At 34.2% G+C, this 11,407-nt stretch overlaps 1 protein-coding gene across 4 annotated transcripts; it reads right to left on the bottom strand.

Moving 5' to 3' along the window:
• Nucleotides 1-735: 735 nt before the first annotated feature.
• Nucleotides 736-10,327, bottom strand: LOC116160173 (elongation of very long chain fatty acids protein 7-like). Of its 4 annotated transcripts, none has more exons than XM_031473309.1 (7): nucleotides 10,110-10,327; nucleotides 9,991-10,050; nucleotides 9,355-9,459; nucleotides 1,671-1,861; nucleotides 1,538-1,618; nucleotides 1,193-1,492; nucleotides 736-1,144 (listed from the first exon to the last, which is right to left on the bottom strand). In XM_031473309.1, exons 3-7 carry the CDS (start codon nucleotides 9,413-9,415, stop codon nucleotides 836-838), a joined length of 942 nt encoding a protein of 313 aa, XP_031329169.1. In that variant the 5' UTR covers nucleotides 9,416-9,459; nucleotides 9,991-10,050; nucleotides 10,110-10,327; the 3' UTR covers nucleotides 736-835. The 4 variants fall into 4 exon arrangements, with proteins under 4 accessions (XP_031329169.1, XP_031329170.1, XP_031329171.1 ...); XM_031473310.1 differs by having other exon boundaries at nucleotides 10,131-10,327; XM_031473311.1 differs by lacking the exon at nucleotides 9,991-10,050 and having other exon boundaries at nucleotides 10,131-10,327.
• Between the last annotated feature and the right edge of the window lie 1,080 nt (nucleotides 10,328-11,407).

Genomic DNA, 11,407 nt, shown 5'->3' with positions numbered 1-11,407 from the left:
ATCCTCTCATCCAACAAATTTGGAAGGACTACTCCCCTCTGATCGAAATATTCCTTGTGCCTAATATAAGCTGGTCGAGTAATGGTAGGTGCTGACCTGTACGATTGTACGTCTACATTAAATAGCTCATTATTAGGGTGTAAGGGTAGCGATGAAAACTTTCGCGAAATAACATTTTAGATCTAGCTATACCTTTAACGTTTTGATGGTTTGTTTTTTTGATCAGTGCAATTATATTTTTATTGTACAAAGCAAGGAATATACATTATTATTATTAATAATATTGAACTTCATTTTACATTGTGTGGTCTTAGTATGATCTAAGTTGTTGTTTTCAGTGTTCTGGCGAAAGAACCATCGTAAAAATATTTTAGTGATTAATTGATGTAAATAAATGATCTAATAATGACCTAACACTTACAAATAGTGGAAGTGTTTATTTTCCCCCACTTTTTCATTTTATTTTAGCTGTATGCTACATCATTTCCTATATTTTTGCCTAATGGGAACTAGCTTTTTCACGGAAAACGCTTTGGGGAGGTAGGTCGTCATATAATATTCTTAAACAGAGGTCCACTCCACTCCTCAATAGTAATCCAAAAGCAACCGTTACTGGGAGCTACTTAGAAATGGTCAATAATGCTCTTTAGAACACTTACTCAACCTGAAAACAAATCTTAGTAAAGGCGTACAAAAACCTTCATGCTCGGTATCTTGCATAATGTCAAAATTATCTTACAATTATTATACTAATTTAATTTAAAATGCTTCTCAACACGGCGTTCGGAAAACACATCGGTAACTTTTATTACATGCATAAAACAGTATGATTTAATCAAGATTGTTTTGCGTGGCCATTTTCGGATAGTATGCCATTTTCGGACAGCACGCCATTTTTTGACAGCACTCCATTTTTAGATAGAACTCCAGCTTCTTTGGCGCTTCCATTAGTAGTTCCATTAGCGTGACCATTTTTAATCACATTTTTTTTATTGCTTTCCGCATACGCTTTATTGTAAAAGTCCGAGAACAGGTAGTAGAAGAAGATTGCGTTCGGCAAGGTGAAGAACATTGTCCACTTTGGATAGCCGCAGTCGTAGAACAGCAGTTGCATAGAGTGTAGGAAGGCTATGCAAAATTGGGACTAAAAATGCGTGTGCTTAGTATATCGCGTTTGTAGTCGTTATCTTACCAATTGCAACGTGGTGATGTACTTTTTCCACCAGAGATACTTCTGATATTTTGGTCCCATGGCCGCCATCATGTAGTAGAAGTACATAATAATGTGGACGAAACAGTTTATGACGCCTATAAATGTACCGTGACCCCCTGGGAAGTACTTGGTGGCTCCCCAACTAACTAGGGGCATCACTGTGTGGTGGTAGATGTGAAGAAAGCTAATCTGCGCATTCTTTTTTCTTAAAACGAAAAAAACGGTGTCCAATAGTTCTGTGAGTTTAGCAAGAAAGTAGATGTAAACGCCTCTTGCTACCTAAAAGAGAATTGTAACAGGAATGCAACAACACTCATAAATTACCCTCATGGCATGGGGGCTCCTCGAGTGATCAACGGGTTCACATGTCCAGCTATACCTGTACAACCAAGCACCTTCCATGCCCTAAGAGATTCAACAGTCGATTAAGTTATTTACGCTGCTATAGTTGACTTACTTCATAAAATAAATAAACGCTAACTAAAACTTGCACAAAGTTGTAAACGATTAAGGTGTTTTTTAATTCGTAAGGTTGTCGGTCTTTCATGAGACGAGGGCCCAAGTTTAAAACAAAGTATAGATAGAATCCTACTATAGCTAAGCCTGGAAGCGGGTCATTGATTAAGAGCCAATCGTTGGTGCGGGGATCTGAAAACAAACCATTTAGAAACATTGATCGCCAAACAATGGTTAAGTATTCATTAGACGCATCGGCAATTATGGGCGTTGAGCTTTCGAAAAACGGTGCATCATGATGATTTTATATCGAATTTTCACATTTTCTCTATGTCAAGGCGGTGAAATTTCATTTGTTTGTACAGCAAATAGGAAGAATATTAATAATGGATTGTTAATAGTAATTTATCTTAATTTCGAAATTCCATTCACGATATAGACTGTTATGTTTTATTTATCAACGTATAGTCCTTATAGCAAAATCAAAGTAGAGCGGATTTTGTTTCTTCGTCCTTTCAAGAAGATGCATTTTTAGGTAGAACAACGATGCCCATATGCAATAATGCAATAATGTTTGCTTTTAGAATTGTTAGGACATCGTAAAGATTTATTTATGCCACTCTCTTTTAATTAAATGTTTATTTTACAAAGCACAATTCAGGCTTAGAATATTACTTAGATTTAGTACGCATTTAAGTAGGCTACCAATTTTCTTATTATCATTTGAATTCAAATCTACCAATCCTGGCTCTTAGTCCTCTGTACTGTGTTCCTAGTGTTTGATGATTCGATCATTCTTGTCGAATTAAAAAATTAGTAACTTACCCATTACAAAAGAATTTGTATTGTAAGTAGTACCTACTAATGACAGATCGTTAGACAAAGTTATACATTTTAGTTTTATCATAAGTTAGCAATTAAAGGGAGTTATTAAATGGGTGGAATTATCAAATGTTGTTGCAACCGCCGTAATGAGGCTATTAATTAGGCGAGGACGGTGATATCAGTTTTCTTTTTATTGCACAATGCCTCGTTCATATAGTACTCGATATTGATCAAATAATAAAATTATAGTAAAAATTACGATCAGTTCTATTCTGTAATCGTCATCTAGAAATAATTGGGAAGCAGAAGCTAGGATGTAACTGAGGAGCAAGCGAATATTAACATACAGTCGCCTGCACTTCTCCTAATCCTTTTCCAGTACATAACACGTAACAGTACTTCACACTTTTATGTTCTTAATGCGATTCATTTCTGTTCAAAACGGTTCCATTATTAGTAAAACAGTACAGCTGCTTATGCGTAACGTTTCGGATTTTATTTCATTTTTTCAGTGACTGTTTTACACGGGACTAAATTCACGTCGTCCGTCGCGAGACGCTTCAAATATAACATACATATACATATATTTAAGAAATACTATCGTTCAGACATGTAGAGTTGGTGTAATGAACTGGTTGTGTCGCCGTTAAATGCAGGAAATTATATTACTTTCAAGTACATACAATATAAGTATACTTACTTGTATTACTCAGCGACTATAATACCAGCCCAGTCACATTATGTCACATTGGACCAAGCAAATATGCAACACCATTTTCTGTATTAGAATTTATTGTAAGACTAGATTTTCCCCCGCGACATCGTACGGCTTACAGAATGTAAAAATAGCACGTTACGCGAAATAGCACAACGAAAAAAGAAGTTAAAAAAAACCCGATCGGGCCCAAATGTGAATCTAAATCACCCGCAGAGATATATAAAAAAATTTCATGAAAACCCTTCCAACCGTTCACGAGGAGTTTAGTCACAAGATACGTACAGACAAATTTTATATGGATATGAAGATTGTAAATTTAACGAATTGGATTACGCATATTTGATACTATGTAGTTTTGTAAATTCATCAACAATATCTAATACTTTTGCCAACTGCAATAATTATAAAATAAACAAAAAGATGATCAAAAAGGTAAAGTAATGCCTATTTGTTTTGATCCAATTATTTAATACTCTGAGATGGTACATACAGGCAACAAAAAAAGAGCGAAGGAGTGTGAGAGACGAAACTGTGCCTAAATGGGCGAACGAACAAAGCACGATCGCTTTGTAAAAAAATGAGTCAACCATATGCAATCAAATTAAACACAACCTGATTATTTATTTTGAGTGCTGAGCTGGCGTGGAGATAGCAAACGAAAAATTAAGGTTTGTCTAAATATACAATGTGCAATGAATGACGTAAATCAGTTTATTTTTCCAAAGTTGGAGGGTTGTCGTGAAGTTAGCCACTTCAAAATTTTTTCTTTGATCCACTTGCCTAATGTGCAAACAATGTGCAATCAAATGGATCATACACCTTTTACTTTTTGTGTCTCAAATAAGCAATCATTTCTTTAAATCAATATATTTCTTTTTACAGTTTATTTCCATGTTCCATCTAAAAAAAGATCTCACTTCAACCGAAAATGCTCAAGTTATATTGTTGTTGAACACGGAATCATCGTAAAGAAAAGCGCACGGCTGAATTAGGTACTTGTTGAAAAACGTAAGGTTACTAATCTTTTGTTTATTTTTTTTAATGTAAATAACAAGGAAAATAGGAAAAAAATTTTTTTGGTTTAAATCGTTTTCTTGTCCTCACTTTGTTCGAATTACTTTTTTCATCTGCTGGATTTACAAACGGAAAAGTTTCAACCAAATTACAATATTACGTGAAAGGACAGGTGGATAATTTTTTAGGTCAATAACAGTTCCGCCACCGAACTATTTTGAGTATTTTTGACTGATTCGTCGTGTTTGTTCAAACCCACCCGAAACAATAAATTGTTGTTCGTCGTTCAATTCGCTTCCACCGTCCATAATTCTTTACAGAAAACTACAAAATATAGTCGCGATATTAAATTGTCCGGATCCGAGACGGTTCGGAGCCTGGCTTGGAAAAGTTAATGATAAAAATTCATAATTATATATTGTAACGTGATTTATTAATTCGGGTTCGATTTATATCAATATTTATTAAACAAAACTAAAACACTATAAAATCCGTACAATTTATATCGATTATTTATATCACACACTTCGAAATTTATATCAGCTTTTCGCGCTCTATGTTTCGTCCGTACTCGATCTCGTTCGATAGTAGACTGCCGCGATGTTCGGTCCGCAACCATTTATACACGCAAGCAATGTAAGTCCAGTACATTCTCGAATGTTCCTACTATCGCGCGCGTAGAAAATTCCAGAGCGCCAAAGGCGACGTCATGTCTGGAGCATTTCCGTTACAATATAAACAAGACTATTGGGGCAATTTTTTGTCATGTTAATATTACTGGAAAAATTTGTTCCTTTGAAAAAAGTTTAATTGCATCATTGTTCGGTGCGGCAGCGCCTGAATAATTATTTTTGTAACGGATAGGTTAGTTCGGTGCCGGAACTATGACGCAATGTGACTGATGTGTTGTTGATTTGACCTTAAGTTAACAACATGGAGTGTTATGGTGATATGTTTTGATAGTTTTTGCCAGAATTACTTAACCTCGGCACTGACCCTATTTTACTACGTAAAGAATATATTTGCACAACTAGACATAATGCATCTACGTGGTTCTAGTATAGTAAAATGGCTACTATTCTAGATCCACGTGGAACGACGGAGGGAAAAATTGATGTTATGTTATATTGATTTCATTTATTTTACAGCATTTGCATACAAATGCTATATATATAAATAAACCTTTTATGACCATTCTCCCACGGACTAATTGCAAAAAACTCCAAAATGGACGGTTACCGTTTTGCATTTCTTACATTGCAAGATGTCACACGTTAACGTTTGGTTTAATATCCCAAAAAAGCATCTAATACAAAGAAACCCACATAGTTATTTGTACAACTAGAGAAGCAAGTTTTTCAACTCGAGTTCAAAATGTGACTCATGAGATTCCGACAATAAAACATTTTTGACAATAATTCACTCACTTTGCTGTGAGGGGATCCGCTTATATTCAATGATCTTTGATGAAGGTCCACATTGCCCCCCCCCCTCCCCTACAGAAACCACATATTCCTATACCAATCCAACTGCAACCCTGATATACTGGATATAGCCCTTCATAACAATTTTCCCAGTCCAATTTTCCAAAAATTGCTACTTGGATTAGATTCTGATCACCTGCCAGTCATAATAACCCTTGAAATGCAGTCTCAATTTATCACTCAAAGTCCTAAACTGATAAAGGGAAAAATAAAATGGAATACCTTTCGAAACAAGCTCCAGCAAAATATCAAATGTCCAACACAGTTACAAAACGGGGCTATCAATTCTTTACTAAATTCAATAAACCAAGCAGTCAAGATATCAACCACCACCCAAAAACACACTAGCATTATACCACAACACATACAATACTTAATTAAAGAAAAGCACACGACCAGGAGATTGCGGCAAACAACCAGAGAGCCACAAGTTAAGAAAGAGTTAAATATTTGACTGAGGCAAGTAAAACATGGATTAGACGAACATCGAATTAATGAGTACAGAAAAGAGAGAACATGTTCAAGTTGCAAGTACAACCGAAAGATCCGACAATGTAGCGCACAACTAAGCGTATACCAAAGGAACCACATTTTATTCCTACTATAAAACTATACAATAAATTATAGTGAAATATTCGCACAACACCTAATTGAAACTCCAATAATATCCCTTATTGCAACTACAACAGTTAATTGAAAATAAAGTCAATCAAATTTTCCCTCCCAATCCAGATGAAATAAAAGCAATAAAACCTAATGAGATAACAACAATAATGAACCAACTACCCAAAAGGAAAGCACCAGGACATGACAGAATACCAAAAAAATCAATAATGTACATATAGTCGCAATATTGAATCTTGAATGTATGTCTACCGATGAGAGACTCCTGCCACATGGAAATACACAGGGCGTAATTTAACAATTGCTGCAAGCTGTAGCTAGCGCCTTCAGTTTTTGTACGAATTTAATGCAAAAATACTACAAAACGGGGATTGTTTCCATGGTATGCTACAAAATTTTGAAAAGTTAGTTTTGTGTGTGAAAAATTCCAATCAAACGTAACTTTGATATTAATCATTAAATTTAGGGGGACACATTCCATCATGTTGCATTGAACAACTTTCATCCAACTTAACGGAGCGCCGGCTCATTCTACCCATGATGCGTCTTTGATGAACCTTTTTGAAAACAGATGGATTGGGGCTAGAGGTCCGTGGCATTGGCTCCCTAAATGTCCAGATATAACGCCAATGGGATTTAATGTGAGGGGTCATATAAAGACAAAGTTTACTTCACAGGTGCTTCTCGTGAAGAACCGGAAGTTAGGGTGAAAAGACCTTTTGATGAAACTGATGCAGTAGAAAATTCGAAAGGCGACTTCCAACGGCGTTCATTTGGAGATCCTATAATGTATTGAAAAAAAATAGAATTCTTTTCATATTTAGTGATATAAACTACCATCAACAAATGGTAACAATTATAACCGAGATTATAACCCTAAAAAGACTTGTTTGACGAGCCTACGAACAGATTTACTTCAAAGCTTTCATAGTCACAGTCAGAATTCTAGAAAATCTAAAATAAAACGGAAGGCATAACAGATAGGAATAGAGAATGTAGTATATGATCGATGTAGAGTTTTTTTTTAGATTTTTGAAAGTGCAAAAAAGTAAAGCATGTTTCATTAGAAAAAATCAACTTTTTAAAATTGACAATCAGTTTTAAAGCACCCTCTAGAAGGGTGATCAAAATTTAAATTATTCTCATGTAGCATCAAGTCATTGTTGATTACTGAAGACTTTTTAAAATTTTAATCAACCGAGTCAGAGGTACAGGGCTCAAAAGAAAAGCAACCAATTGCTTAAAACCGGAAGCGAAACGATCATGTAAATATTTTAATTCGATTGGTCATCAAAAACTATGTGTTGATATTCAAATTTCTAGATTTAAATTATTAATGCGAGCCTGAATATGTTTAAGTAACGGTTTGCGTGAAAACATCCTGTATAAATAAACCTCTAGTGACCATTTTCGAAAGACATATCACTTACTTTCTAAAATATCAAAAAGCATAAGGTATAGAAGGTTTAATGTTTTTGTTTAATTTTAAAAATAAGTGAGTCTTTCTAAAAATGAATTAAACGTTTTTTTTTTATTTTTTGCGGTTATATTACAAGGTACCTACCTAAACAAAATCAACGGAATAGAAATTATGAGAGAGATAAAAATGTAATTTGTGGTAATAATAATAATAATTTATTGTCTCTGATCAACGTTATTGACATGATCACAATGAAAGTTTGGTATAAAAAACACACATATACATTAAAAATTACAAAAGAACAAAATATAAATATTATATCACATATTCTATCACATATAGGTACATGTCAGTTGCCTTGTAAAAACATTGTACAATCGTGTTCTAAAGAGGACTTGGAGACGCCCTATGAAAATAAATTGATTGAATGGTCTTTTTTTTCTTATGTCGCGTATAAATTTTAGTCATCAAAAGCGCCCAAAAACTGATCCACAACATTGGGAAGTTTTGGCAGTGTTTATTGTTTCGAAAAATAACCGACCATGCTTGTGAAAAAGCCGGAGTGTCTAACACTACAATATTCAATCAAGATTATACACGAACATTTGGGTATGAAAAAAGAGTCTGCTCGTGGTCGTTTTGGTTATTGAATACCTACATGGCAAAAGGGTGAAGTTTATGGTAGCACGATTGAACGCTTGAAAAGATTTCCATCTTAACTGTTCCTGATTTGGCACTGTATTAATCACAGATTGCCATTTTTCTCAAACATTTAAAGAATTTGTTCATTTAATTACTTTTTTCTTCAGAATGGACACATTCGTCTAATTTAGGTACTTTGACAAAAACGAGCATATTAATACGTAAGGCCATAAAATTGAGTTACTTCCGACTAGAATGTTTTTAAAGAGGGCCACAAAATTGTTACAGTTTAATGATGATTACGATATTAACCTCAACGTAAAACGAATGGTTAAAAATGTTAGAATGCAAACCAAATCGAAGTAATTTTTCAGTTTTTTTTACCACAGAACTCTTCAAATTAATGTTTGTTTAATTTCAAAATAGTTATTACATAGTTGGTAACGAGGGAGAGAATTTTAGGGAATATTTATTTAGAGCAAAACGGTGAGATTAAGCGCAAATGAGTAGAAAGTGCAACCATTTTAATTGAATGAGTTTAGTACTTTTCTCCATGTGAAGTATTACAATAAATAGTATCTGTGTCTAGGTCAGACGGCTACACTTTGTTAAAGATTTTGTGCAAATTTAAGATTAATGTTATATAATGTCGCACAATCACGCTCAAGTAATACCGAATTCAAATTTGGTCCAGCAATTATAAACGCGCAGAAACCTACTGTAAAGGAAACGTCTTTTTAAAAACCATTTAATCACCAAAGCACCTAACCGCAAGTAAAAAGAGGTTTTAATGTAATTTATTATGAAATTACTATTCCCTTACTAATTGAGACAATAATAATAAAAATAAATTAGTTCCTCGTTACGCAATGGCGTATTTAGAATCGATTTTAAGATTACGTTGTTTTTACAAATCGTTTTATTAACTAAATTGTGGGATAGTATAAAAATTTCTTACCGGCGAGATCCGTAAATACGAAGTCGTAGTATCTCTTAACCGAATTGTTGTAAATCGACATTTTCTTCTTTATTCTGCAATCCTTCGGCTATTCACGCACAATACCTGAAAACACGGGAAAATTGTAAGAGCACCGCACAAAATTATACAACAAAGACTTAAGGTAAACCACATCTAATAAATTACGTTTGCAATATGTTGCATCAATTTGAATACAAAAAGAAAATTTACGCTAATTATCACATTTGCAACAAATTTCACCCATTGCAGTTAATTGCGTAGTTAATTGACATTTGATAAGTAAACAATTAACATTCCAATTACCATCATCCAGACACTGAAGAATTTCCGGCAACCGAAGGTGTTTATCTATTTCACAATTAGTCGAAAGTACTTTTACGACTTTTTGAAGTATACTGCAAATATACTAAGAAACTATTCCAATTGTACGTGAAAGTAGGTAATATTTATTTTATTGACAACCACTACTCCGTTTACAAGAAGCGCAATGTTGACTCATGCTATATTGAGACAAAATGAAAAGTGCTGACTGCATGCAGCCCGGAATTTGGCAAATATTTATATACATAACACAGGAAACGAACAGAATGCGCTCATTTAAAATGTAAAGTATACCTATGTATTGTCTTCGGAATTATGCAGATGAGTTTGATGACACCGCAAGTTTAAGCCTACCTATGTATAAGAAGAAACATAGAGTTAATGCAAAAGCTAAAAATGCCTAAATATCTCACCCCATTGTCCCGGCTACTTACATAACGCCTAATTTTGCACAAAAAACAAAGAAACAATTTTCAATTTTTATGGCTGTTATCGGTGATGTGCGCTCCGATCAGTTTTAGCCAGCCGAATGAATTATTATAGCATGGTACGTAAAGGACGTCATTTTTGGTGGAAATATGCAAAGTGAAATAGGTAGGAGAAATCTGTGGACACGAGTACCTAATCTTCAGAAGTCGAGGGATTGTTTACTCTAAGGGATTACGTAAGATACTAGCAGTTTTATGATGAGTATATTTACTTTAATAAAAGTCAATAATAAATAATGAAAGTTGAGTTATTTAATTAGCAATGTCGATTAAGGCGGAAATTTTTCAGTCAATAAAGACAGACAAATACTCAATGTGGTTTTATAGTCGGTCAGTTCTTTTTTTGACTGAAAGTGTCTTAATTGCACCATTCTTGTTTTTGGAGGTGTATAAAACTCGGTAATTATTGAGTTCTAACAAAATCATTGATGTGGTATGCCTATCCTTTCTCGCTTTTGGATAAAGGTTATACTACTGTTGTCAGGTAGAAAATGGGACTTTCAAACCCCAAAATGTACACTTCCAAGATGCGGAGATAGGGAATGTATGCAAAGAAGGTTAGGAAAACGACGATGTTTTGCCGTCATAGTGGATTTTTGCGTTTTAATCCAATATGATAATTTACAATAGCCCTATTATTAAAATATTGAGAGTAGCTACGTGTTAAAGATTGTTTGCTCAAGAATAAAATTGAACGTGTAGTTACATTTAGAAAAAGCTTCTGTTGAATATGTCGTTAACCTGATATTCAATTGTTTTCCAAATTTCTCCATTGCAATCATGACAAGTACCTATGCTAATTTAACGATTGAGTTTAAGGAAAGGCAATTCTTTTAGTGTAGTAGCACAGATAATCTTTTATCTGTGGTAGTAGGATCTATGGCGATTGGCGATTCTGTGATGGGGATTCCGCAATGTGTAGAATTTCGCCGTTAAGGACGGCATACGAATTAAAAAATTGAACCAGTTATGAAATGAGGCAACCCTGATTCAGCTATTAAATATCAGAGGTCGCAGCATGTTTTAAAATCGAAAGATAGTGAAGTATTATCTTTGTAGTAAATAAATTGTGCTGCCACATCGTGTCGAGTAGGTAGTACTCTACTTACACAATTGGTTTGTGTATGCTCTAAATTTAATTACTTTTACATGTTGGCTTCCATATGACCTTGTGCACATTCCTTTGCTTATTTTAACGAGATAAAAAACAGCTGGTTGACATA

The sequence above is a fragment of the Photinus pyralis genome, unplaced genomic scaffold (assembly GCF_008802855.1).
Source record: "Photinus pyralis isolate 1611_PpyrPB1 unplaced genomic scaffold, Ppyr1.3 Ppyr1.4_LG1, whole genome shotgun sequence".
Lineage (NCBI taxonomy): Eukaryota > Metazoa > Arthropoda > Insecta > Coleoptera > Lampyridae > Photinus > Photinus pyralis.
This window is presented reverse-complemented; position numbering and strand designations above follow the sequence as displayed.

Bases quoted from the DNA above. Each gene is read 5' to 3' on its own strand.
- LOC116160173 (XM_031473309.1), bottom strand. From the start codon at position 9,415: ATGTCGATTTACAACAATTCGGTTAAGAGATACTACGACTTCGTATTT. The intron at 1,619-1,670 runs GTAAGTCAACTA...TGAATCTCTTAG, and splicing joins GCGTTTATTTATTTTATGAA to GGCATGGAAGGTGCTTGGTT. The intron at 1,493-1,537 runs GTAATTTATGAG...ATTCTCTTTTAG, and splicing joins GGAGCCCCCATGCCATGAGG to GTAGCAAGAGGCGTTTACAT.